Below are 25,642 nucleotides of genomic sequence, written 5' to 3'. Positions count from 1 at the left end.
TATATATATATCTATATATATATAACTAGTATCTGAAGTGCTGCTAAAATTAATTTGTGTTTGAAAATCTAACGTTTTGCCTGTCTCATGTATTCCAAACAGATTTAAGTATTAAGCACATGCCAAAACAAATGAAAATTTTGTGCAATGTGGAATCATATATAACAGTATCTCTTTTGGGAGGTTTGATCTCTTCTCCTGTCACTGTCCAAAACAAAAGGACATTTTAAAAAAATCTATTTAGTGTTCGTTGTGTTAATGTTGTCTTCATTTGTATGAGTGGAATCAGATTCAGTGGTGATTCTGGTGGAAGAATCGTTCAGATGTTATGGTCTTTACATTGCTGAAACCATTCCTACAGCTTTGGGGTGTCAGTAGGGGCCAGTGGGGCACCTCCTCTTTGGAATCGAAGTCTTCCTGGAGTATCACCTTCTGTTAGATTTATGGAAAAAGGTTACACATTAAAATGCCATTGAGAACACAGTAATAAATCCCATAACTCATTTCAGTACAACACAGAGGCATGTTTGTATTCATTAGTGTAGTTTGCATATTGTTTTCTGCAGCACAGGCTGTATTTCTGGACATGATCCATATATCTCATTCCTTTGGAAACTAGCATGTGAAGGTCATGTCTCAAATGACAGCAGAACCCTCCTCGTCCCACAGCTGTCCCGCTCTCCTGTACCAGTGCAATCTGGCCCTTGTTGAAAAAGCCAAGTATTTGGAGAGGATGGAGTGCTAAATAAACAGACTTGGTATGTTTGGATCCCTGAATATTCCAAACCCCTTCCAGTTTTTTTCCAGCCTATGCCACAAATGTATGTGGTAAAATAAAACTAGCCTTCTCCTAAGCATAGAAATATCAAAAGAATATCAAGAATTATTCTTGGAAGGAAACACTGAATATAACTCCACTACCATGTACTAAATAAAATCTCTCACCTAAGAAAGTATTTTCTGTGTTTTAAATGAGGAAATATTATGGATTTTAATTGGTGTTTGTGTTAAAACAATTTAAAGTTAATGATACTGTAATTATTACAGAACCCTCTACACAAATTAATGTAGAAATAATCAATAGTAATTGCATTAAATCATGATTGAATTAATAAATCAATATATTAATAACATGCATACATTATAATTTAAAGGAAAATTTTAATCTAATTTTAGTGTAATTGCAATTAAATGTTAAATGGCATTATCAATATAATTATTATTATAAGTACATAAAAAATATGTACAAAATTACAAGACTAAAATTTAAATTATACTGATCATACAATTCATATATATGAGTGTATTGTCAATCTAATCATAATGAATTTAATAAAATATCAAAATAATAATTACAAACCTAAAATTTAATTTCAGTTTAACAGTGAACAGTATTATCAATATACTCAATAATAATGCTAATAAATTAAAAAAAAAAAAAAGCAAACACTGTTCTTCTAGAGTATTAATTTTCAATATAATTATGAAATATATTAAATATTATATCAACTGACATCCCTTCCTTGCATATGAATTTATCAAATGGCATATATATGATCAAGGTCGAAAAAGAATATACATTATAACAATTGATCATGCATATTCATCACTCTGCATTCTCTTAGTCATTGTTTGTGCAGTTCAGTGTACAGTTAATGCAACTGTGCTTTTCATGCAAACCAGCCCCATCTTCCCACCAATCCAGCCAATCCTTCCCTGTGTACTTACATTGTGTTATAAGAAGTGTCCCAGTGTGTTAGCGTCAACACCCCAACTATTACTTCAAATAATCCCTTTCACTCCCGTAGTCCATTAGAGAGCCTGTCATATCAGCAAAGTCCTCCAGAACCAAGCTGGTTGAATCCTCACCAAAGGGCATCTCCGTGTCAGAGGGTTGTTGATGTGGAGGTTTGGGCACTGGGGTCTTTCCCATGTCTGGAAGGACTTTTCTTGCATCTAAGCCCCGGTTAGATGGGGCTGGATCAATCGGCACAACTGTAGCATCTCCTTGGCTCCCCCTGGGTGGTGAACTAGCACTGCCACCCTCACTGCCCTGTGGCGAGGGGGCGAGGACATGGTAGAGACTGGGCAGACGGATATCAAGACGCACACCACTCTTGGCAAACAGCTTGTCATTGAGTGAGTACAGTTTGTCAGCAATGTCACTACCGAGCATGACTGAGAAAAGTCGGGCAACGTAACGATCCTTAGACAGCAGAAGGTAAAGCCGACGTCTGCGCCAAGAGATATAACGACAGTCCGTCTCTGCTGTCAGTGTCACCTGAGGTCAAAAGGTTCATCGGAAGTTTATGGGCATGCAATATTTCATGATTGTAGGAACATTGAAGAATTTTGCTCAGTGGCACAGGCTAAAAGATTCTACCATGATGTACCTGATCACATTGGTAATAATTATAGAAATTGTATGTTATCATACCTGGAAGTTGCCCTCTTCTGTAGGTCTTAGAGACTCCCATTCTGGAGAATCAAGAAACTGGTGAGGGAAGATATAATGGAGGAACTGACCTTCTAAGGACACTCTGATCCTGTAAAAGTAAAAGTTCTGGTTTTGTATTCATGTTTGTTCAATATGGATTTGAAAAACATCCGTACCATTTTCAAGAAGCATGAAATGAAAATTCTCTCAATGTACATTAAAATATGTTAAAATATGCTACACACAGAAATACATACGGAAAAAAAGATCTTTAAAATTTAACTCTAAATTTAATTACTAAAAATGTAATGCTGTGTTACCATCAAGTAAAAGGTGTATATATATATATATACACACACACACACACACACACTAAAATGTGTTTAATTAAGCAGCAGCAAGGTAGTTTTACTAAAATATTTTATACAAAAATTTTGCCTTTTTATGTATTACAATTTTTTTTAAATAAATCAATAAATAGGTCCAAAAAAGCATTATTAACCCACAAAATCTTTTCGTTGATATTTATTACACTGACTACACACCTGAGAATGTTGCCTTAGCAATGCAAGCTACTGCAAACATTAAGACGACTACACCTTCAGGAAAATAAGCAGTGTTTACACTAATAATAGTTTAAAGAATACTAGTTCAATCACTACAATTCTACATTCTGTTTCTCACCTGCCAGAAAGAAGAAAAGACAACTGATCAATGGGCGTCTTCCCCTCTATAGCATACGTCTCCTCGGCCGCTAGAGAGAGCACTTTGTTCTCACTGGCAGCCGTAATCTCCTTAAACACCTGCACAGGTACATCCAGAGGCAGATAGACCGCTGTGTAAAGCGCAGAAAGCTCCTCGTTAGCTAAACCATCCTGCATCAGCCGAAAAATCAGATGACACACCTGGGCCAAACACTGCAGCATCAGCAGCAAGTTCCAGAGGAAGACATCAAGGCCACACATTGTCAACCAGCCCCACAGAGTCAAACAGACGAAAGCAGGAGCCAAAAAGCTGAAGATGTACAGCGCCCCGTATGCTCCACTACCACCCATATAGCCCAAAAAAAGAATGGTGTTACCCAGATGGTAGATGGCACCTTCTGTGCTGTTGGTCCATCCATCGCAGAGTGTGTGATTGTAAATTATAGAGTCAATCAAGGTAGAGTCGCCACTATTCATGTTTATGGCTATGTGGTCTTCAGTTCAATGGATTTCAAAAAAAGAGCCTTGTTGATAAAAAGTAGTGGTACATAAGCCCAAGGTGTTAAAAGTTTGTTAGAAACATAAAATTAATGTCAGATATAAAAAGATTGTTCCCCTCAGCCTCTAACAGCCAATACACCTCTTACTGCCAAAAATAGTTGGAATAAAAGAAGCTTCATAATTCCATTCCGTTGACACCCACTTTTCCTTTCGAATTTGACAATATCAGTCCTAAAGCGTCTCTGCTTCTGTTCCGTCACGCACTGGACTGTTGGACACATTGAGCTGGAGAGGCGGGGATAGAGACCCTGAGAAGGATAACCATGTTTGGAATTGAAACCCAAGGAGGAAAGAGCCACAGAGAGAAAGCAGACTCGCTACTTAACATAACACAATAATGGCAGGGCAGAGTGATTACGATAACAAGTGACATGGACTGACGTTTGTGAAGATCTCTGAAAGCTCTGCCAGATGTCACCAACGCCCGTTTTCTCACAATCAAACAGACAATTTGTACTCCAGCTCTTCTAATGGTGTTTGAGGGGAGGAGGATCCTAGGCTATGGGGGGATATTTAGAGAATCTGAGACAGATAAAATAACAGGGGAGGTCATGTAACATTGTTTACCTCCCCTCGCTGGCCATCCCTTTTTGTAGTTTCACATAACTTGGCCCAGCAGTTGTTGGTAGTTAATATTTTGCTGCTTGGCAGTGGAGTGCAGGAGTTTCTGTTCTGTTTGCATTCTGTTTCTTTTATTATTTTAGCATAAGTTATGAGAATATTGTTGTGTAACATGCCAAATGGCATTGTAAGGCATGACAGCACATTCACAATACAGAATGTTCTTGCCTATCGTTTATATATGTTACTCCATAAATATCAAAATGCTAAGGACAGCTGGTCATTAACCCGTATTTTACAACATTAATTAACTGTCATTCTTACAACAATGCAGGAATCTATTCCTATTCTATTCTTAGCTGAGCTGCATGTTCCGTATTTTATAAATATAACCAAGATCACATATTACCAGTTGTTATAATCGAAGCCGTTTGGTCCTAACATTTCTTCAGAAAGTTATATACTTAAAAATTTTAAAAAGGACTTCCTTTACTATTGGTTCTGCTGGAAATGTTAAATATTTTGCTCTTAATTTCTTATCTTCATCACTGGAAATAGTCTTTGAGAAAAAATGTATGTCATATCAAAATAATGCAGTTCCTCATCTACCCTAGCTTATGGTAATTGAACTCGCTCTCACTAAACTTAGTCTACCGAACAGCACAAAATGAAAAGCCTCTGCCCTTAAAGGGTTATACCACCTCCCATGGGGGTAAATGATTAATGACAACATTTTCATTTTGGGGTGGAGTAACCCTTTAAGGACAAAGGCTTTAAATTTTGTGCGTTTGAGCAAATTAAGTTTAGTGAGAGCAAGTATATTTACCAAAACCTAGGGTAGGTGAAGAACTACATTATTTTGATACAAGACATTTGAGAAAATAAGAAAAATTACTAATCCACTAAATAATTGACAATTTAACTAAATTAATCCACTTGAAGAGCTGTGCAGTGATATATGCAGGTGTTTTAGCACAAATCTTGACAGCTTATATAGATGGAAACATAACTGAAACGCACAAAGTCAATGTACATTGGATATCATGTGCAGCTTAACTTGCTGTTATAAATGATAAGAGAGTGTTAAAGTTACTGTTCAGAGCTGTCAAATCGACAAGAGAGGAATGCCGATAGTAATGTTCTCACTCACATGCTGAACGCACAACCTCATAGCAGGTAACTACTGACACTTAATGCATAAAAAAAAATATCAATTATGCATTTGCATGTGTCAATAAATTGAACATCAAAATGTACAAGCAGAATAAGCAAACTGTTCTTGTGTTTGTGTCAGCGGCGAACTATACTCGTGAGGAGAAAATGCAAATTATGAATTGCTTTTGCTGGGTTCACACCAGGTGTAGATACAGAATAAAAGCACTTCTGCGCGTAGACCTCAGATTAGAGTGTGCTGGGAGCAGCAGCTCTATTTTAGGCCTGCATGCATAGTTAAGTGCAGCTGTCACCAGCCCAACGCTGGTACAGGGAATTCGAAAGCCAACCGAGTGGGAAGCTTGAAGGAACGGTCTGTTTGCGCAAAACTGCTTGGTCTGCAGGGTGTCAACAGACACGACTTCATAAATAATTGAATATGTGATAAAATAAATAAATCAAGCGTGTGATACATGCCGATTAAATTGAATAATTTAAAATAGGCTGTAAAAAGAGAAAGCCAGCCTTGTTATAAGAATCTCTTCTTACTGCATACAAATAAGAATGAAGACACGAGAAAAGAGAACCTCTTAACATCTTGCATAGGATCTTTATTGACCGTAAATGTGCACAAATCAAATATGAAAGAAAAGACAGACATTTCCCTCAGAGGAATAAATTCAGCCCCGCATAATCTTCCCTGCAGTATAAAAATATAAATATAAATGAGCACACTGGGATCCATTTCACACAGGTTGTCAGACACTACAAACAGAAAAGACAAATAGAAAACATTACAACTAAATCTTTAAACACAAATGTTCTCAAATACACAGAAAATCTTTCATACTTCAAAAGGCATAGATTTATTTAAAATGTATACAAAGGGACTTCAAATATGGACGTTTTAGCAGAATATCTGAGCTGGGGGGTGTTCCAGAAAGCAAGGTTAATTTACCAACTGCTGAACCTTGCTTACTCCAGGTATGCTGGTTCTGTCCGGGAGCAGGTTCATTCAACACAGAGTATGATCCCGATTAACACGCAATACATTCTCAACAGAACAACGAACCGCAGAGTCTCTATGAAACCTGAAGCTAAGAAAAAGTGTGATGCTGTTTCTTTCTTCTTCTTCTGTTCAAAGGTCATTTACATACTTTGTGCATATTGCTAATAGTTTAATCTTAAATCCATGAAAATAAGAATTATATTGTTTTTTGATGATAATTACATAAGAGTCATATAAGATGTATTTTTATTTCAACTATAAATGATAGAAAACGCAGATTCATGATAAGTGAGACGATAAAATATAAACATAATATCTTGACGTAAAAGTGTTTTATAATTTATACAGAAAACGATTATATTGACGATATATTAATATTATAATAAGTATAATAGCCATATAAGAATTTTATTGCAATAATGCTCAACCTGTCACAACCACTGCAGTCTCATCAGTAGAGCATGCACACATGCACTGATAACTCTCAAGTAAGCTAACCTTGAAACATAACCTACTCCAGAGCAGGTTATCTTCAGAGAGAATGTTGCTATGGCTACTAGCATACCCTGAAAGTTACCTCCGTTTTTGGAACAGAAAGTTAAGGTTATCTGCTTGCTTCCTCTTAAATATACCAGAGTATGTCACATAGCCTGCTTTCTGGAACAGCCCCCGCTCTGTTTAATACAACACAAGGATCAGGGGCTGACGAGTTCCAAAAAATAAAAATAAAATCACCATAAGGGCACCAATAAAGCTTTTAGTAAGGAACAGCCAAAACTGACTGCTGTGAACACCATTCACTTTTATTGTATGAAGGAGAACAGCTTGGCTATATGCTATAAATAACTCCACAGAAGAAAGTCAGTCATGCAGATGACGTGGAAGAAAAAAAAAAAGACAATTTTGAGGTGAAATATTTCACTGAATTAACTCTAGAGTGCACAGAGATTGCATTAATTGCATTAATAAAATTCAGGGTTCTGGTGAACAAGTTGTGCAAAAAAAAGTGAGAAATATCACAGAGGATATATAGACTAGTCATTTTTCTAACACTTACCATTCACTCAGTCTGATGATGATGATAGTGGTATTATATCTTAAAACCGAGTGCCCTCATGCACTCCTTGTGAGCTTCAATAAGACCTGTGCAGCTTTCTTCTCCCTTTTCAATTATGCTGCAATGAAGACAATATTGTGTCACGGTATCTTGTTAAAATGTATAGGGTGTTTACCCAAAAAGAAAAAAAAAATCTGTCATTGTTTACTAACTCTCATTTTGCTCTAACAGAATTTAATTTGTGTGCAAAAAAAAAATCCCTAACTAATATTTACAATTCTCCTCACCACGCATCTCGAGCTTTCTTGGTGTCAGGACACGCACAGCATGGCTTGAGGGGTTTCTTCTGCTCTGCCGCCTCTATTGCTGGTGAAGCCTCAACACTGGCTGCTGACAGGCTCGACATTTCCACTTTTAACAGCTCTATGGAAAAACAAAAAGGCACGGGACATCTGTCATCTCTTTACTTCCGTCACAACGTTTAATGTCGCACAGCCAGCAGAGTGCAGCAAACTAGCCACCATGTCACCGGTTACATCATGTCCTCTGCTCTTTATCGTGTCGTTATAATACTAAAACCCAGCCGTACGTACATCACAGTCAAAGACGCTGGATCTTATCAGAAGATATTCGAATCGTGCTGTCGGGTAATATCAAATAAAAAATAGTCACTCCGACGATCTTTTACTCACTCTATATGATGTGCGACTGATGTGCTCACGTGTGTCCTTCCTTACGCAACCTGCAGTTGTCAAATAACAGCGTAACCCCGCGAAAGCGGAAGTGTTGCGTATCTTCCGGGTCACTACCTTTTAAAGAAAAACAACTAAATTAACATCTAAAGCCATTTACTACTCATGTGATTTACATTCACACCGAGAATAGCTAAAGGTAAACGAAACGCAATTCAATCTAAATTCAGGTCATAACATGCTGAACAATAAAACACAATAAACGTTTTTTACAGAATAAAAGTCGTTTAAAGGTTTAGGTTATTAATGTTATTTATATTATAATGCATATTATTATAATATTAGATTTTTTGTCGTTAGCTAACAGTGTAATCATATTAATACTTATTTTAATTAAATTGTTTAATTTAATTAAAAGTGTCATATAACATCATATTGTCAATGTATGTCAATGTTTTCAATTTATGTCAAATGAGTATTATGAACAATATTTTTTTCATGTTGAACTTCTGATGTGTAACAGAGTTATATCTCTGTACAGAAAATAAAGCACTTACAGGGTTACTACATTGCATCATACATTTTTTAAAAAATGGTTATCAAGCTTTTGAGGACATTGCATTTTAATTTACATGAGGAGGGGATCTAAATGATAGTCAGTCTAACTGAAATAGAATCCAAACCCCAAAGCAGCCAAAACAATGCTGGTCTTGTATGCCTGTCACTAAGACTTGCATCAAGTCTGACACACACTTTTTTCAAACACTGGCTAACTGGCTTATATAGCAAAATATTGTGTTGATAAATGTTTATATTGCATTTTCCCCACATTTTCTGCTATGTTCAGCGTGCTATGAGCGGCAAAAATAGAACATTTCAGTCATGACGTCAATTTGTAGGCCAACACAGAATGCCAACTCAGCAAGGACTCCCTCAGGTAATTCTACTGGGTTTTTAGTATATCTTTGTTTGTTTGTATGTTGTGTTTAATTTATGAGTTGACAAAAGGTGACTTTGCCAATTTTTTCTACAACATGAATTCAGAAAGTGCTGTGTCCGATTAATTACACATAATTTTTCAAGGATGTAAACAGATGTGTAATTAATCAGAAAACAATTGCAGTGCTTATGTACATTTTTATGCACAATTATTTCAGAATTTATGTGTCACGTGTAAGGCACTTACACACATACAGATATATATATATATATATATATATATATATATATATATATATATATATATATATATATATATTATTATTAATATTTTCAATTATATTTGCAATGAATGAATTATATTTGCAATTAGTTAGGCTTTTAATATAATAATGATATACCTTTTACTTTGAATATAATTCCTTGAATATAATTGCACAGATTAAATTGTTTTAGGAAGCATCATTTTAGCGTTTGATATATTTAGACGGAAGCTTCACAGACAAATGTGTTAATAACAACAGTGACTAGTCGTGTTTTAATGAATTCAGTCACCCACTTAATAACTGAAGGCAATGTGATATGTAGATTACAATGAATGAATGCAGTTTAGGTGTTTGTTGCCTTCTGAGAACATAAGATCAGTTACATGTTACATTACTTGAATACCACTCTGAAATTCAACACTCTATTGTGACTCTCATAAACATAGTCTGCCAGTGCAACACAATACTGTATTCAGTTTTCTGGAGATCTAGTAAGCTCCACCATTGTGATGTGGTAAGGTGTCTGTTTTTGATGCAAACACATCCACAATGAAAACACAGACCATTTTCACCGGCTGCACCTAAGCAACATAGGTTAAACTTGATTTGTCCAAAATTGGCTTTGCCTGCAGAAATAGATACCTGTATTCTGTCTCTTTCTGAAGCAAAATTATCTGTGCACTCTTGTGTGTTCATTGGAAAGAATTTCTTTGCCATATCAGTAGAGTCACTTTGTGCACAATAAGAGCGTAAGTAATTCTATCACCTCCCATTGTCAGCCTGAGGTCCAGTTCTATTAGAACCATCTGTCTAGTTCAGATGACAATAGTTGTGATATTCAAAACCACCTTGTGTCAAAGAACCGCCCCGCAGTCCAGATGAGCTGAGCTGATGTGAGCGCGAGGCAGAGATACTGAATAGTTGATGAGACAATAGTTAGTTTGACAGAGGGGAAGAATGGAAAGCCTGGAACTTATCTCCTTCTCCGTTCTGGACCGAGCATGAGAACTGTGATGGAAAATTACTCTGCGGCTGTGCATGTGCACGCGTGAGAGAGAGAGAAAGCAAGAGAGGGAGCGTGTAGATGAAGAAGAAAAGTGGATGAAATGGTCAGCATAAAAGAAAGTCCAGAAATAAAGTTGTCACAGAAGCACAGTGAGAGATGCTAGAGGTGCTTCGGTGATCACAGTGCTTAGTCAGGGCCTGGAAATGCATCGTCTCGCACCTGAGAATCACAGCCGCTTCAGTTGGAGCGGGTGGAAAAACCTTCTGCTGCCGCAGTTGAACAGACGCTCGCTGTATGTCTACGGCAGTGAGGTGGCTGTGGAGAAGGAGTGCGTTAGACAAAAAGAGGGAGGCGTGTTGGTCATCCATCCCTTCAGTCGTTTAAGGTACTGTAATCTGTCTTGGTGTTTTTATTTAGTAGAGTTTTCTTGGTTGCACTTTTTTACAGTACATGTACTTGCACGTACCCAAAAAAGTGCTGGCAATTTAAAGTAATGTGATAGGGTTAGGTTTATAATGTAAATTAGAAAATAGAAATGATACAACATGATACAACAATAATAGCATAAATAATCATTGAAAAAAGTTAGGGAAAAAATGTAACATATTAAAACACTAATAAGTTTCGGAATGGACTGTCATGCAAAAATGCACGCTTTTAAAAATATGCCTAACTCATGTCCTTATTTATGCAGGAGTTATTACATCATGTGTATGGTGGCCATAACATTTCTTAATCTGATTGGCATTCCGATGGAGATTGCATTTCTAGATGGCAACAGTGGAGTAGGCTGGGAGGGTTTTAATGTGTTCTCAGACACTCTGTTCCTGATTGACGTGGGTCTTAACTTTCGCATGGGGATCATTAATGAGGACAGTGAGGTAAGGATTAGATCTAGCCATTACAAATATCAGATTGCTTAAACTTCTCCAATTAATCTTTCTTGGTGTTACACAGGGAGTAACTCTGGATTTAAAAAGCATTCGACAACAGTATTTGAAAAGCTGGTTTATACCTGATATGGTGGCAGCATTCCCAGTTGGTTACATACTACTTATTGCGGTAATGTGCTTTTTAACCAAATCTTTTGCTTGTGTTAAAATTACAAAGCTTCAGATGAAATATATTTTGTGCCACTGTCACGACAGGACCTACAATACCACGGTGACTCTCCCTCGTCCAGAGCCAGCAAAATGATGCGCATCTTGATGTTTGTGAGAATCCTCAGCCTTGTCCGCTTGCTACGTGTGTCAAGGCTTGTTAGGTTTTTCAATGAGGTGGAAAGAGTAAGTAATGAGTTGCTTGAATGTGTGAAACTGACCATACGACATAGCCGCCATTCAGAAAACAATCTTTGAATAATGTGTTGATTTTAATATTGAATCACTGCTTTTGATTTTCATATCGAATCTCGAATCTACAGGTTTCAAATGCCAACTTGGAGGTGGTGAGGGTGTTCCTCAGAATCTTGTCGTTATTTATGATGATTTTCCTGCTCTGCCACTGGAATGGATGTATTCAGTATTTTGTGCCTATGCTTGAGGAGTTTCCCTCAGACTGCTGGGTTAGAAGAGAAAATCTAATGGTAAGTATATGAGCAGCATATTTATATTGGGAAGTAACGAGTTACATGTAACGGACATAATTTAATTACAATTGAAAGTAATTGTAATCAGCTACAGTTACTGAAAAACAAATGTGTAATTAAATTACAGTTACTTATGAAAAAGTTAAGGATTACCATTTTCAAGGTTTTTTTAAGGATTTTTTTCTAACAAACTGATTAAATTGATTATTTTCATAAATGGGATTGACTGCTTTAAAATACGAAACACCAATGTTTCAGGAGTTTAGAACATGATTATTAGATAATTATTTTATTTTCTAAATGGGTGCATGTCCATGCTTCACTTTTAAGATTAACTGGAAATTACATCATACTACTCAGAAAATCTAAACTGGAATTAATTTTTATCATTGTAGGGTGGTAAAAGGGTGTCCACACACTGCTAAGGCAATTTATATGTCCACATCATTTAAGTGAATTTTGCATATCATGTCTCCTTTAAAATTAAAATACTATAATCTGATGAAGTGATAAAGGATTTCAAAAGTCTGGCAGTGATTACTGTTGAGTTCTACTATAAGGTTTACCCTGCCTGGTTTACATGTTTGAAAATGTTTAACAGTTGAAATCTTTAGAAAAGCAATCAAATGTAATCAGTTTCATTACTTTATTAAAGTCATTTAAATTTACATTTTAAATAGGGTAACTTATGTAACCTAAATCTGTAACCTATTACATTTCCAAAGTAACCTTCCCAACACTGTGCATAAACAAAATGTCATTAAATTTGAAAACTGTACTTGCAAGGTCTGGAAATATCATGCAAATGAATACTGAATACTGAATACTTATGAAGTCAAAAACTTTAATAATAAAAATATATATGGGCAGTTGACGTATCAATGTGTCCTATGATGTGACAGAAAAAATGTAAAGATAGCCCTCTAACACTGAAGATAAATCTTTTCCATGCTATTTTCAACTCTAAGACTAAAGATAGATTTCATTACCCACTACTCCACTACCCAAATACATATATTTGTCCTGTCAAGGATGATTAATCACATTAAAAAAAAAAAAAAAAAAATTTACATAATGTATAATGTGTATGTGTATATATATATATATATATATGTGTATATTATATTATATATATATATATATATATATATATATATATATATATATATTATAGGAAAAATGTGTAATGTTTTTATATTAAATATAATAATATATTATATAAATTATATGAGAATACATATGTGCATGTAAATACATAATATATAATATATATATATATATGTAGAAAGTAGTCTGACATCTTAAGCTAAGCACTTAGGCCGTTTTACGGTCATAATATTACTATTAATAAATGAGACTTCTCTGTGATACTACATTTAACCTACTATAATTAATTATACTCTTAGAAAAAAAGGATCAAAATGTACTAAAATGTACCACATATGAAGAAATGTGTACAAATTAGGTACTAAGATAAATTTAAGGTTCTGATATGCATCATTTGGGAGTAAAAAAAATCTTTTTCAAAAGGTAGTGCCATATAGACCACCTTTGTACCTTTTTTCTGAGACTGGATTACAAAAAGTGTGTAGTGTTGTTTTACGGTATTAATGTCAATGCTTTGTCTTCTGTGATTTGTCAGAATGCTACAGTGGGGGAGAAGTACTCTTTTGGAGTCTTTCGGGCCCTCTCTCATATGACTGCAATATCATACGGTTCCTCTGAAACACCCACAAGCAAGGAGTATACTTTTGATAAGCTGATTTAGCCAAATGTTCATTTTATACCACAACGATCACGATGCACAACTGATACTTCTTTTAATGCCTGATTTTTTTATTTTTTGTTTTAGATGAAGTTGAGCTGTGGATAGTCATGACTAGCATTGTGTCTGGAGCCCTCATGTACACAGTGATGGTCGCCAACACTGCTGTAATGATGACTGATGTGGACATAACAGCAAGAGCGTACAAGAACAAGGTGTGAGGAAAACAAATATATCGCTAAAAGACACGTATTACTGGGGCCAGGTGTCATTCACATTTTCTGTGTTCTGTTTATTTTTACATAGATGAATCATATGGAAGATTATATGACTTTCATGAAGCTTCCAAAAGGCCTTCGTATGCGCATCAACAACTTTTTTCAGGCTCGTTATGCAGGAAAATGGTATGATGAGAAGGATGTCCTGAAGTGGGTGTCTTCCTCTCTCAGAGAGGTACTGCTCAGTGTTTGAAATTATGAAATTATTATTTAAAAGATGTCCAGCTCATGTTTTTAACAGTGAAGCAGTGTTTTTATAGATTAATGATTGTTATTTTTTCGTTAGGAAATTCTGATGACCATGTGCTCGGCCCATGTGAGAAAAGTTCCCTTTTTCCGGAACTGTGATGTAAACTTCATCAATGCCATTCTTCTGGAGCTGCAGTATGAGAAGTCTACCAGGTGGGAGACATCATCATCCGCCAGAACACTCCTGGTGACCGCATGTTCTTCATCGAACACGGGCAGGTCCTTGTGGAGAATGAGTTCTACCAGAGAGAACTGTGTGATGGAGACTGCTTTGGAGGTTTGTCTCGAGTCACGTTGCTTTGTCAAATGTCTGTTTAGACTATGTAAGGTAGTGTTGTTCGTAAAATCTCAAAACCCCAAAATTCTCACATTGTTTACTCACCCTCAAGCTGTTCAAACCTGTTGAGTTTATTTCTTCTGTTAAAAACACAAAAGAAGACATTTTAAAGAATGTGTGTAACCCATGAGTTGATGGGATTGACCTCCATAGTATGAAAACAAACAGTGGAAGTCAACGGCTGATAAAAATAAATTATTTATGGGTGAACTATCCCTTTAAATAAAGTCTTTCCTTTCCTCTTCCAGAGTCATGTCTTCTAACAAGAGGAAGGCGTTTGGCCACAGTACAAGCTCTGACTATCTGTCAGCTTTTTTCCTTGTCAGTGGACTCATTTCATTCTGTTCTGAAGGACTTTCCAGACATCAGGAAGTACATGGAGACATTTCAACAGGATAAAGACATTTTGTTATGTTGAGAATGTAAAATTTAGATCTATCAATGGCACAATTTGCAGCACAACTTTTAACAGTTTTCCTGGAAACCATGATATATCTTTTCAACAAAGAACAGTCTTTGTTTGAAATAGAGATTTTGTTACATTCTAAATACCTTTTTTTTGCTAGTACTTTTGATTTAGAAATTTATCTAACGTACCCCAAAATTTTGAATGGTAGTGTTCATTATATACACATTATATACAAGTTATTTTAGGTAAGATAGGAATTTTTTTAGAAATATAACACTACTTAGTAAGGGTAATTAAGGATGCAAGAGCTTAATGCCTTTTGATCTCTATTTTGCATCTCTGTTTAAATTAAATTGGTAGATGGCTACACTTGCATTAAGCCCCTCCTGCAGCTTTCACAGCATGCACTTTCCCTAAATTGACAGCTTTTCATTACTTGGATCTTCTTCTATATTGGCATAGATTTGGAACATGGTTTTAGAACATTCTGCTCCTGCTGGTGGATGTGGGCTTAAGAATCCCCTTGTTCTACAGCGTTAAACAACAAGCTGTCCAAAAATGGTCTTTGTATAGCAAATAAGGTATGACTTGACAACTGCCTTGGAATGAGATTCCTCTGAGAATACTGATGGGATGATTTTAGACTGTTTGTAGGCCACCTTCTTCAGCTCCTCTTCTCCCTCTTGTCCTCCACTGCTATACTGCTTTCTAAGTGGCCACAAGAGGATGCATAGCTCAAAGAAAAGCATAACCAGCCACAATGTAATTTGTTAGGACCTCTGCTGCATGTTCCTCTAGCAGGTTTCTGCTGGTATGCACCTCCAAGATGGACTCTACGTCTTCCTCTGTCTTCTTTTGAAGTATCCAATTTTACATGAAATGTGTCCCACAAGAGTCAGTAGATTATTTCCAAAAACCAACACATGGATGTGAAAAATCTGTCTGGGCTTTTAAAAAACTCAAACTTTCAATTATTATTATTATTTTGTGGGGGTTGTAGGATGTAGAGATAATTGTAGCACGGTTTAAAAAGTCAAATGTTTATAACAGTCATATTTTAAAAAAATATGTTAATAAAATGTTCCTGAATAAACAGTGAAATTTGTCCTTGTTTTTTCTTCTGCAATTTTTTTGTGAAGATCACGCAATGTTTTTTCACACAAAAAAACGCATAGTTGTTCTTTATTTTCAAGGGTAATGTGTTACCATGTATAAATTAGGCCTATACTGTAAATTAACAGTCAGAACAGGAGTTTGACAACAGCGTTTCGCTTAAGCTAAGTTATTTTACATTTTGAAATGAGTTAATTCCCATTCTCTGGCATTCAAATAGAAAGTTTCATTAGTCATATATATATATATATATATATATATATATATATATATATATATATATATATATATATTAGACACTTGCAAATTTAGAGAAACAAAGGCCAGTCAAAGTTAAGGAAACTTAAACACTGTCTTTAATTTGTCATGGATACATAAAAAACCATGAGTTTTTAATGTTCAGAGCTTAAATTTGAGATCTATTTATATATTTTTTCATGCTATTTATTATTCAAGTGTTTCTTTAATGACTGGAAACATTCAGCCTAAGAAATCTATACCACTGAGGAATGAAGTGTCCAGAAACTAAACGAAGCAGAACACTGAGGAGATATCCTTTCACGCCCGTTGGGCTGAACTGAATTGTGCTTTGTGCTTTCAGGGTCGGCCTGGTTATAGGTCACTGGTCACACAATAATAAATCACGAATAAAAAATCAATTACTGCAATTCAGCAATTATTCAAAGAAAAATGTTTGCATTAATTGTATTTGGGTAATATATTATATTGTTTTAGACTGATTCTAAGGGTGCACATTAGAATTAGATTCATGGGTGTCACTAAACATAGAGATCTGTTCATCAGAAGGACAAGTAAATAAATAAATAAATAAATATGCTGAAAACACTTCTTCTTTCGGAAACTTGCAAGACGTAAACGTTTCCTTCGATTACAACGGTCAAGGACACGAGAACCGCCGAGCACGAAATGACTGTACCGAGAGACAGGTGGCAGTAATAAGACAAACGGTGTTTGGATGCCACATCTAACGAGGCAGAGAAAAAGAACCCGGATGTGCCGCGAAATTTGAAAGAAGAGCTTAGCGATATTTGTATCTCGTTGTTTAATAATCTAATTTAATAAAAACAACGGTAGCTTTGTTAAGGTATTGTCTTATAGATTGATGAATTAAATATGCTTAAGATATTGCCTTCATTGTTGTTTTTTTTTTTTTAGATAATTTGTTATTGTATTCGCATATTAGCTGGGCAGTACAAGTATTATGCATGTATATTGTTATGGTAATGTAAGTATTCATAATTATTTACTGTTATTTCATTGTAAAGCAGGAGCGACGTTGATAATGAATCCTTCGGAGCGTTTCTTTGCGAAGCTGCGGAAACTGACTGTTCATCTGGAGACTGAAAGCAACAATCTCTTGCATGCAAGTCAAAACCCTCAAGACAACGATGGTAAGTTGCAGGAAATATTTTATAGTTACTAATAAAATGATCAGGTCATAGGCATACATCTGCTGACTGGTGTATGTGGTTTGTGTTATTCAGAGGATGAAGAGAATGGGGCTCAAGCTCTGTACCAGCTGCACTCTGAAGTCAGAGCATTGAAGGTATGTTTATGATTAGTTATGGTTCGTGATTTCGCTTTATTTTTAAATAAGGGCTTCGCTTAACACAAAACCATGTACAGCGGCAAGTTCAAACTCAGGTGGCTTCACACAATGCAGCAAGTACTGAACTGAGGAACTTTGTAAGAAGATGCTTGGTGCTGAAGCAGAGAACCACAGAAGACATTGACAGGCTGAAGAAACACTATGAGAAGTATGGCTACAGACCACGAACCACAAGACAGGGCAATGCAGGTAAATGTTTATTGCTTTTAGGAATGTTTCTTGCATTTATTATCTCTAATTGAAGATTAAAAAAGACTTTGTTTTAAGTTTAGGTTTGCGAAGATATGTGGCTATTTTTAGTGGAAATTTTTTTTTTATTTGCTTACTATTCTAGAGATGAATGGTGCAAAAGATGCAGAAACGTTGGATGCAGCAGATGAAGATGAAGCGATGGGACAAGGGATTTGTGAAGAGGCTCAGCAGCCTGAGACACCAGAGAAGACGCAACCACCCGTTGACCAGCTGCGCACCCCAAAGCTCTCCGATTTTGGTCTGTCTGCTCTCCATTTCCAAAGAGTGCTTAGTGAAGCAGAGCCGCCCCACAGTGCTGCTCCTGTCCCAGCTGTGGCTCTGTCGACACCACCATTTGTCATAAACATGCATCCACCACAGCCAAAGACGCCCAAGTGCTCTCTGCGTATGGAGGAGGATGCTCCGACCCCACGACTAGAGGATTTTGGCATCTCTGAGTACACCATGTGCTGGAACAATGACTTTACCATGGATTTGTTCAACAAGAAACCACCAAAGACCAGCAGGTACGCTGCTTACTATGTCTGGGTGTGAATATCACATCACAATCGTGCTTTGCTTCAGAAAAGACCAAATATACCATTTTCCAAATTGTAAAAGACTTTACTATTTACTTTACCATACTATTTTGTACTTATTTTTGAAAGCGGTTATATTATTTGAAATGCAATCTAACAGATGTATGCATGAAAAGACTCACCAAGAGTGCATTTATTGGATCAAATACACAGTGTTACAGTAATGCTGTGAGCATATTTTAATTCACTTTATTAATTTATTCCTGTTATGGCAAAGTTGCATTTTCACCATGCATTGATTCTAGTCTACAGTGTCGCATGATCCATCAGAAATCATCCTAATATACTGATTTGGTGCTCAAGAAACTTTTCTTGTTGTTATTATTATTAATGTTGAAAATAGTTGTGCACCTTAATATATGTGTGAAACGTGTTCTTTTTCAATTAATCTTTAAATAATAGAAGGTTCAAAACAAAAGCATTTAATTGAAATGGAGAACTTTTGCAACATTATAAATTATTTACTGTCACTATTGGTCATTTTAGCACATACATGCTGATTATTTACTGAAAAACGTACTGATCTAAATTTTGAAATGTATATTAAGCACGTATGTGTGTTGGGTCTTTCACAGTGAAAGAACAGAGGATGGTCAGAAACCCTCTCATGTTTTCCCCACTTTGTCTTCTGGGCCTAACAAAGGTGTTTCCGACGGTAAATAATATTAACTGTTGTTTCCTAATATTATTAATAGTTTTCAACTTGTTTTAATAATAGTTTTAAATAATCGTTTCTTAAACGTAAAACATTTAGTTCCTGTATTCCCGAATGTTACAAAAAAAATGCATTGTTGATGTTTTTTTTCTTCCAAGCTTGCCTTTTTTGACGTGCATTGTTTTTAAATGTTCCAGAGAGTCTGGAATCCCCAGAGCCTCCAGTGTTTTGCACCCCAGGATTTAAGATCGAGAAACATTGTGTCCCATGCTCTCCACCACTGAAAGGAACGAATGGCCTTGATTCTCCTCCTCATCCTAACTGCCCTTCTACACCAGAGCTCCCTGCATTTGAAACACCTTTTGTCAGCAAGCTTATAAAAAAGGTGTGATGCACTCTTTTACTCAACACTTTAGTTACTAACATAAAAATTTACCACGATAGACATGACAAGTATTATGTTAAACCATAAACGCATATGATCTTTTAAAATGTGCAATGTGTAGACGCTTTACTACCGTAGGACGACAGACAGGAAGAAAGTGATAGACACAGGGCATCACAGGTGGGCAGCTTTCCTCTAGCAGATCTCTCAAACACAAACAGAGCTCCTTCATTTGATGCTCTAGAGATGCCAAAACTGCTACGTTATGAGAATGAGGCCATACCTGAGATGCCATCTCTGCAGTCCCTTTTTGGGAGTTCTCTTGCTTTCGTAAGTAATCATAGTTTGCCTTTTTATAATTAAAAATGTACTATACCCTAGAACCTTATAAACAAATTAGTGTATAGTTTCATGTATTGAAATGCTCTTGACATTGCCCTTGTCCTTCCTTTAACTCTGAGTAGAAAAACCCATCTAGTAATGCTTCTGGGATGAAAATGGGGACAGATCACATATTAGACCTCAAGCAAACCCCGGTCCCAATGCATGAAAATGACTTTAACCAGGATTGGTGCCTTGCAACTCCAAAAGTCAGAGTGAAGTTCCCTGCAGAGCCATGCACACCAGAGATGCCCGATATAAGTTCGGTAACACAGGATATTTTAAAAGTGAGTCACTACCTTGTAATTCTGAAATAATGACTTATGTCAAATTAATTGAAAAAAAGAATACGGTTGTTAAAATGTCTTTTTCTTCTCCTTTAGCTTGTGTCTCATTGCAAGTCTTAAGCATTTACTGTTGAATCTGAGCTGACCGCCATGAAGCCTGGCTTTCAAGAAGTGCAACCAAGAGAACAGCAGATTACAGTCATAAAGTGATTCTTTTGAATTATTTGATTGCAAGAGCAAACTTTTAAACCTTTTGAAAATACTTAATAAAGAGATTTAAAAAAGTAATGCCGTTTCTAGTATGTAAAAAAAAAATAAATACTGATTTCACCCAAATGAGTTTAGAAAATTTAAATTAAGATTACTAAAGAATTACACAAATACTGAGGAACACTACAATTCAAGACTAGTTTGCATATATGGCAAGATAGACTGAATGCAGAAGTGTAGCATGTCAATGAAAACCATTAATGGGGACTAACTATGGTAATCTGGTAAACCAGTTTAAAAGTAAGTGCTGGTGCTTTGCTCATACAAGTCAGTATATAAATGTTTACACAAGACAAGATACAGAAAAAAAGAAAACCATTTATTCAACATTTTATGGGAATTATGGTAACAGGACTAAAACTAAAAAAGGTAGACCTGGTATAAAACCCCATGAAGAACAAAATATGAAAAAAAAAGAATCTACATAACTTCCTCAAGATATGCCTTATCCTGCTGCTAAAAATCAACCTTCCTTCAGAGTTTTGTTCTTGGTTAAAACACTGAACCAGCTAAACCAAGCTAATTCAGGTTTGCCTAAAAAATACAGGCAGTTTTAAACTAAACTCGATGGGAAGGCAGATTTCTACTTTGTTTAAATGCAGGCGAGTCTTGTTTCAGTAGGGTCTCATGCGTCCTTGGAGAGGCGGCGCGCGGTTAGGTGGAGTGATTGCGATGTCAAGGTAATCTCCAATCTGAAAGCGCTGAGACTGAAGCGTCATGGAGTCATCTGCACCTTTGCGTCCCGAAACTGTATTGCCGATCTCTTTAACCCTACAACAAAACCAGATTGGTTATTTAAAACAAAATCAAACCTGACCATGCTAGAACAAAAAGCCTTCTGTATAGATCACCTGTAGATTTGTCGTTTAGGGTCTGGGTACACTATTGCAAACCCAAAATGTGTGCCTTTCTTTCGAGCTTCCGGATAAACTTCCTTCACCAAGCTTGTCAGTTCCTTCAAAGTAGCATCCATCCTAAAATCAAAGTAGATAACATTCAGGATCATACAGTTATTTCAACTTTAACTCAATGCAAAAGTTTATACCTACCAGGTGTAAATCTGAAGCTCGCTAGATGGTACATTTCCCCGGGCAAACTCGTCCATGCGATGATGCCTTCCATTATTGGTAGTAAACACTCGGAGAAGAAGAGGGCATGTCTGAGGAAAACATACAGAAATTAAGGAATTTAACAGTCTCCCTCAAAACGCAGTGTATATGTAAACGTCTTCAATAGTGATATTGCAGACCAGGTGAAATGCGTTCGCTGCATACGTTCTCCATTGGTCAGGTATTTGTTAATGTGCTCTATACTAATCGTTTTTAATCTTTATAATATGCTGCAAACTTTTATTAATAGTTTGCCGTTTTGTTCACTATATTGCAATTAAAAATTGTTAGCATATAATTCTAGTATAATATGTTGTATACCAACATTTTTACTAGTTAGATTTTACACGTTAGCTTAGCATGCAAGACGCGTTGTATGTGCACGAATATTGCGTAAATGAGAAACAGAAGTAAAAAACCACAAACCTTCTCTCTGTCCACTGGCTTTTCTGGCTCTTTTTTGATTTCCTCTTGCGTGACTCTTGATTCTACAGCCATTTTATCCAATATTGTTAGAAAACAAGCAATGAATCGCTGTTCACAACGCCTGTTAATGAGCGATCGTGGCGCGATGAGATGATGTCACCGCTGCAGGGCGCCAATAACAGCCAACCGATGACGGTCAGCGAAATGACGAAATACTCGCGTCGCCTACGCTACCCCCACCGCCATTTTGGGAGTCAGATTGTAAATATTACTAGGGAACAAAAGCAAATACGTCCCCAAATTCGGTGGCCTTAATATGGTTCACACGTGCGTTGTGGCCGGTTGTCGGAACAGGAGGACTCCTGGGACCACGTTATCTTTCTACAGGTTTCCTCGCGACCCGGAGCGGAAGCAACGCTGGATCGCTGCTGTGAATCGTGAAGGGTGGGTGCCAAACGAGGGCAGTAGACTCTGCAGCACACACTTCATTTCAGGTGTGTTTGAATCAAATGTCATGGATGTTGCGTGCGTTTGGTTTTAACAAGAATCTTTAAAAAGCAATGCTTGAATGTATATATCTCTAGTGGAGTGGGGGTGTTTGTAAAGCTTGTAAAAGTATGATGTACCATAACTGAGCTTTCCTCTTCATCTTTCCAACTTCATCGTTATGGTACACTTTGGAGTTCGGTTTAAATGCACAATTATTTTTGGGTATTGCAATACAGGGGTCAAAACAGACCAATAATATTAATATTAATATTAATATTTATTTTTATTTATTTAATGGTACTGCACTGTTATTATGCGTTTTTAATTTTTATACAAAATATTGTTGTTGTTTTTTTTTAATTAATACACAATTTAAGTTAAAATTGAATAAAGGGGTTTAAAATCCAATACATAGCAAAATATTGTGATCTGGAAGAAATAGGCTGAAGAATATCATATGTAATACCATGATGTAACCACTAGATGACTGTATAAATATAGAAAGGGCTGTGTATTCCGTATTTGCTTGTAAGAGTATTTCCGGACATGATTGCTTACATTTTATTTGTATACAGGTGGGGTGGGATCACGCACCAGTTGCACTGCCCAAAGGACGATCCTATATATCAAAGATATACTTCATTGTGTCTGATTGCTCAGCATTTTTGTGCAGTAAAAATGACAAGTGTTTTTATTTTTCACACAATTGTTTCTGTTCATTTTTGGATATACGATTTAAAAATAAACGCATTCTTGTTCTGTTCACAGGAAAACAAGTGAAAAATCCTAGATCCCCAGACTATGTTCCTTCTGTTTTCACTTCAGCGCCACTGTCGTCAAATATGAAGGAAGCAGGTGCATGTGAAATGTATGATAAACAAGAGGCACAAGTGGAGGCCGCCAATGCTTTGCTCTTCCTGCAAGGACAAGGACGCTTCTTGGAGGACCATGGCCAGACTAGAAATCAAGAAGAGCCAGAAAGTGTTTCTTCTTCACTAAGCAGCTGTGATGAAGAGGATTATAAGACTGAGGATTATAAAATTGAAGATTACATAGAAGAGGAAATCTCACTGACAAGAGTAAACCAAATGGGAAGCCCAGTCAAAAACATTCCCCCTGACTATGAATCCAGTCTTGACGCTCTGAAGAAAGAGAACATGGAGCTGAGAGAATCGATCGAAAAGATGTCTTTCACTGAGGCATCATTTAGAAATGATCCAGAAAAGGTTCGCTTCTATACGGGACTGCCGAACTACTTTGTGTTTGAGACTGTCATGATGCTGCTCATGCCACATATGAAAGGTGATAAAAATGCGAAACTTTCAAAATTCCAGCAACTTCTCTTGACGTTAATGCGACTCAGGCTTGATCTTAAAAACCAAGACTTGGCCTATCGTTTTGGGGTCAAGGTTGCCACCGTGACCAGGACTGTCCATCGGATTATTAATATAATGTTCATCACCCTCGTGCCCACTGCTGTTTTTTGGCCATCCAGAGCAGAGCTCAGAAAAAATCTACCCACAGCTTTGCTTTGCATGTACCCAGACTGTGCAGTGATCGTTGACTGCTTTAGGGTGTCTCTGGAAAAAGCTCTCAGTGTGGATGTGAATCAAGAGCATGCATCTACAGCATTGACTGTGCCGGCTCATGCCACGGTGAATGAGCTTAAATATGTGATAGGTGTTGCTCCTCAAGGTGTGGTCACATTTGTTTCAAGGGGATCACCGGGTCATGTCAGTGACAAAAATCTTGTTGAGAGTTCTGGCCTCCTTTGTAAGATACTGCCTGGTGACGTTGTGTTGGCTGAGCATGATTTTGACATCGAGGGTTTGGTGGGGGCTCGCAAAGCAGAACTCAAAATCACTAGTAGAAATTGCTATGAAAATTGCCAGAGTGGACAAGATGGAGACAATTTCTCACTGGTTGGCACGCATTCAGATAAAGCGAATGTTCACAGGCATGTTGGGAAGGTAATAGACATGGTGAAGAGGAGATATTCTATGTTGACCGGACCAGTGGAAAGTCCCTTTATGGTTGTCGACCGCACTTCCAATGTGAGCACTTTTGATAAGATAGTGCAGGTTGCTTGTGCCTTGAATAACCTGTGTATTTCTGCTGCGCCCCTGGAATGAGCACTCATATATGCCACACTTTTGTGAAAGCGACTTTTATTTGTACATTGGCTGAATGCACTTTTATTGTTTTCCTATTTTAGCAGAGGACTTTTCATTAAAAGAGGATCTTGACCTTTCTTAGAACATTTATGCAACCTAAGGACTAGATTATACCAAACATATTCATCAGGCAGTTCACTGGACAATCTCCCCTCTAGTCTTTTTACATAAGGAACTTCCTTATTTTTTTAAGCTTACTTTGTTGATGCTTCGGTATGGTAGAGACATTTCATCCATAGTTTAACTTCAATTTAGTATTGTCTAAAGTGAAGCGTGTGTGCTGAGAATCTAAAATATTCAAGGCATTAAAGAATGCCTCTCAGTCGGAGACTGTTGTATTTTGACATTAGCTGCCCTAAGTTCCAGTGCCTTTTGTCCTTATGATGCCTATACCATATTTTTGCTTCTATATAGATATACACTATATTTTTACATTAATCCAGCTGTACTATGTTTTTTTTACTTTTGATGTTGCCATGTCATTCTACCATGTAACGTGTAAGTCTCACAAAGTTACAGTTTAGTTATTGGCATTGCTGTGTGATCATTATTGTGTTGAATCAACATTTAGTAACTTCTAGCATGATATATTCACTCAGAGTTTTGACCATTGCACATGTTTCAGCACTGTATCCCTCTCCATCAATTAAGTGTGTGTTGCATTTATTTGTGTTATTGTCTGTGAAAGCAATGTTTGTTGAATTTTACATTTTACTCATGTGTCCTATGTGAAAACCAACACGACTGTAATTTAATGTAGCACTCTGTTGTATAACATGTATAAAAATATCTCAAGAAAATTTGAGTACTTGCAATTTGAAAATTTATTTTTTTTTACGTGATTTTACTTTTCAGCTTCTTTTATTCTTTTACATTTCTTCTT

The 25,642-nt window shown here is 36.5% G+C and overlaps 6 protein-coding genes across 13 annotated transcripts; 3 read left to right on the top strand and 3 right to left on the bottom strand.

Moving 5' to 3' along the window:
* Window positions 1-3: 3 nt before the first annotated feature.
* On the bottom strand, window positions 4-4,901 carry popdc2 (popeye domain containing 2). Of its 2 annotated transcripts, none has more exons than XM_043249035.1 (4): window positions 3,122-4,901; window positions 2,438-2,546; window positions 1,729-2,281; window positions 4-432 (listed from the first exon to the last, which is right to left on the bottom strand). In XM_043249035.1, exons 1-3 carry the CDS (start codon window positions 3,616-3,618, stop codon window positions 1,778-1,780), a joined length of 1,110 nt encoding a protein of 369 aa, XP_043104970.1. In that variant the 5' UTR covers window positions 3,619-4,901; the 3' UTR covers window positions 4-432; window positions 1,729-1,777. The 2 variants fall into 2 exon arrangements, with proteins under 2 accessions (XP_043104970.1, XP_043104973.1); XM_043249038.1 differs by having other exon boundaries at window positions 1,870-2,281; window positions 3,122-4,899.
* A 1,104-nt stretch (window positions 4,902-6,005) lies between these two features.
* On the bottom strand, window positions 6,006-8,292 carry LOC122351767 (cytochrome c oxidase copper chaperone). Of its 3 annotated transcripts, none has more exons than XM_043249041.1 (4): window positions 8,174-8,292; window positions 7,769-7,904; window positions 7,482-7,599; window positions 6,006-6,115 (listed from the first exon to the last, which is right to left on the bottom strand). In XM_043249041.1, exons 2-3 carry the CDS (start codon window positions 7,885-7,887, stop codon window positions 7,515-7,517), a joined length of 204 nt encoding a protein of 67 aa, XP_043104976.1. In that variant the 5' UTR covers window positions 7,888-7,904; window positions 8,174-8,292; the 3' UTR covers window positions 6,006-6,115; window positions 7,482-7,514. The 3 variants fall into 3 exon arrangements, with proteins under 3 accessions (XP_043104976.1, XP_043104974.1, XP_043104975.1); XM_043249039.1 differs by having other exon boundaries at window positions 6,006-6,180; window positions 8,174-8,291; XM_043249040.1 differs by having other exon boundaries at window positions 6,006-6,180; window positions 8,075-8,221.
* A 1,248-nt stretch (window positions 8,293-9,540) lies between these two features.
* Window positions 9,541-16,091, top strand: hcn5 (hyperpolarization activated cyclic nucleotide-gated potassium channel 5). 2 transcript variants are annotated; one of them, XM_043248415.1, is made up of 10 exons: window positions 9,541-10,769; window positions 11,079-11,265; window positions 11,342-11,446; window positions 11,533-11,670; window positions 11,808-11,969; window positions 13,615-13,715; window positions 13,825-13,952; window positions 14,044-14,190; window positions 14,302-14,541; window positions 14,850-16,091. In XM_043248415.1, the coding sequence occupies exons 1-7, from the start codon at window positions 10,588-10,590 to the stop codon at window positions 13,826-13,828; spliced, it is 879 nt and encodes a 292-aa protein (XP_043104350.1). In that variant the 5' UTR covers window positions 9,541-10,587; the 3' UTR covers window positions 13,829-13,952; window positions 14,044-14,190; window positions 14,302-14,541; window positions 14,850-16,091. The 2 variants fall into 2 exon arrangements, with proteins under 2 accessions (XP_043104350.1, XP_043104349.1); XM_043248414.1 differs by having other exon boundaries at window positions 13,615-13,952.
* A 1,010-nt stretch (window positions 16,092-17,101) lies between these two features.
* Window positions 17,102-20,579, top strand: ska3 (spindle and kinetochore associated complex subunit 3). 2 transcript variants are annotated; one of them, XM_043249443.1, is made up of 10 exons: window positions 17,102-17,228; window positions 17,413-17,535; window positions 17,629-17,690; window positions 17,771-17,942; window positions 18,088-18,511; window positions 19,159-19,238; window positions 19,436-19,623; window positions 19,762-19,953; window positions 20,088-20,291; window positions 20,388-20,579. In XM_043249443.1, exons 2-10 carry the CDS (start codon window positions 17,427-17,429, stop codon window positions 20,409-20,411), a joined length of 1,455 nt encoding a protein of 484 aa, XP_043105378.1. In that variant the 5' UTR covers window positions 17,102-17,228; window positions 17,413-17,426; the 3' UTR covers window positions 20,412-20,579. The 2 variants fall into 2 exon arrangements, with proteins under 2 accessions (XP_043105378.1, XP_043105379.1); XM_043249444.1 differs by having other exon boundaries at window positions 17,113-17,228; window positions 17,410-17,535.
* A 280-nt stretch (window positions 20,580-20,859) lies between these two features.
* sap18 (Sin3A-associated protein) lies at window positions 20,860-22,258 on the bottom strand. The gene is made up of 4 exons (XM_043249445.1): window positions 22,097-22,258; window positions 21,611-21,720; window positions 21,413-21,535; window positions 20,860-21,332 (listed from the first exon to the last, which is right to left on the bottom strand). Exons 1-4 carry the CDS (start codon window positions 22,166-22,168, stop codon window positions 21,176-21,178), a joined length of 462 nt encoding a protein of 153 aa, XP_043105380.1. The 5' UTR covers window positions 22,169-22,258; the 3' UTR covers window positions 20,860-21,175.
* Window positions 22,259-22,314: 56 nt separating this feature from the next.
* On the top strand, window positions 22,315-25,564 carry LOC122351989. 3 transcript variants are annotated; one of them, XM_043249441.1, is made up of 3 exons: window positions 22,337-22,590; window positions 23,161-23,257; window positions 23,354-25,564. In XM_043249441.1, exon 3 carries the CDS (start codon window positions 23,428-23,430, stop codon window positions 24,715-24,717), a length of 1,290 nt encoding a protein of 429 aa, XP_043105376.1. In that variant the 5' UTR covers window positions 22,337-22,590; window positions 23,161-23,257; window positions 23,354-23,427; the 3' UTR covers window positions 24,718-25,564. The 3 variants fall into 3 exon arrangements, with proteins under 3 accessions (XP_043105375.1, XP_043105376.1, XP_043105377.1); XM_043249440.1 differs by lacking the exon at window positions 23,161-23,257 and having other exon boundaries at window positions 22,315-22,590; XM_043249442.1 differs by lacking the exon at window positions 23,161-23,257 and having other exon boundaries at window positions 22,337-22,540.
* The last annotated feature ends 78 nt before the right edge of the window (window positions 25,565-25,642 follow it).

This window comes from Puntigrus tetrazona, chromosome 9 (assembly GCF_018831695.1).
Source record: "Puntigrus tetrazona isolate hp1 chromosome 9, ASM1883169v1, whole genome shotgun sequence".
Lineage (NCBI taxonomy): Eukaryota > Metazoa > Chordata > Actinopteri > Cypriniformes > Cyprinidae > Puntigrus > Puntigrus tetrazona.
The sequence above is the reverse complement of the archived record's forward strand: the minus strand, read 5'-3'. Positions and strand labels throughout refer to the sequence as shown.

What these genes read in the sequence shown, in the direction of transcription:
- popdc2 (XM_043249035.1), bottom strand. Translation starts at nt 3,618, where the DNA reads ATGAATAGTGGCGACTCTACCTTGATTGACTCTATAATTTACAATCAC. An exon ending in TCTTTTCTTCTTTCTGGCAG is followed by an intron (nt 2,547 to 3,121) that starts GTGAGAAACAGA and finishes TTACTTTTACAG; the next exon opens with GATCAGAGTGTCCTTAGAAG. An exon ending in CAGAAGAGGGCAACTTCCAG is followed by an intron (nt 2,282 to 2,437) that starts GTATGATAACAT and finishes TTTTGACCTCAG; the next exon opens with GTGACACTGACAGCAGAGAC.
- LOC122351767 (XM_043249041.1), bottom strand. Translation starts at nt 7,887, where the DNA reads ATGTCGAGCCTGTCAGCAGCCAGTGTTGAGGCTTCACCAGCAATAGAG. An exon ending in AAGAAAGCTCGAGATGCGTG is followed by an intron (nt 7,600 to 7,768) that starts GTGAGGAGAATT and finishes TCTTCATTGCAG; the next exon opens with CATAATTGAAAAGGGAGAAG.
- hcn5 (XM_043248414.1), top strand. Translation starts at nt 10,588, where the DNA reads ATGCATCGTCTCGCACCTGAGAATCACAGCCGCTTCAGTTGGAGCGGG. An exon ending in TTTTCAATGAGGTGGAAAGA is followed by an intron (nt 11,671 to 11,807) that starts GTAAGTAATGAG and finishes TCGAATCTACAG; the next exon opens with GTTTCAAATGCCAACTTGGA. An exon ending in TTAGAAGAGAAAATCTAATG is followed by an intron (nt 11,970 to 13,614) that starts GTAAGTATATGA and finishes GTGATTTGTCAG; the next exon opens with AATGCTACAGTGGGGGAGAA.
- ska3 (XM_043249443.1), top strand. Translation starts at nt 17,427, where the DNA reads ATGAATCCTTCGGAGCGTTTCTTTGCGAAGCTGCGGAAACTGACTGTT. An exon ending in TCAGCAAGCTTATAAAAAAG is followed by an intron (nt 19,624 to 19,761) that starts GTGTGATGCACT and finishes TTACTACCGTAG; the next exon opens with GACGACAGACAGGAAGAAAG. An exon ending in TTGGGAGTTCTCTTGCTTTC is followed by an intron (nt 19,954 to 20,087) that starts GTAAGTAATCAT and finishes AACTCTGAGTAG; the next exon opens with AAAAACCCATCTAGTAATGC.
- sap18 (XM_043249445.1), bottom strand. Translation starts at nt 22,168, where the DNA reads ATGGCTGTAGAATCAAGAGTCACGCAAGAGGAAATCAAAAAAGAGCCA. An exon ending in AGCCAGTGGACAGAGAGAAG is followed by an intron (nt 21,721 to 22,096) that starts GTTTGTGGTTTT and finishes TGTTTTCCTCAG; the next exon opens with ACATGCCCTCTTCTTCTCCG. An exon ending in GAGCTTCAGATTTACACCTG is followed by an intron (nt 21,536 to 21,610) that starts GTAGGTATAAAC and finishes CTTTGATTTTAG; the next exon opens with GATGGATGCTACTTTGAAGG.
- LOC122351989 (XM_043249440.1), top strand. Translation starts at nt 22,413, where the DNA reads ATGGTTCACACGTGCGTTGTGGCCGGTTGTCGGAACAGGAGGACTCCT. An exon ending in CAGCACACACTTCATTTCAG is followed by an intron (nt 22,591 to 23,353) that starts GTGTGTTTGAAT and finishes TTCTGTTCACAG; the next exon opens with GAAAACAAGTGAAAAATCCT.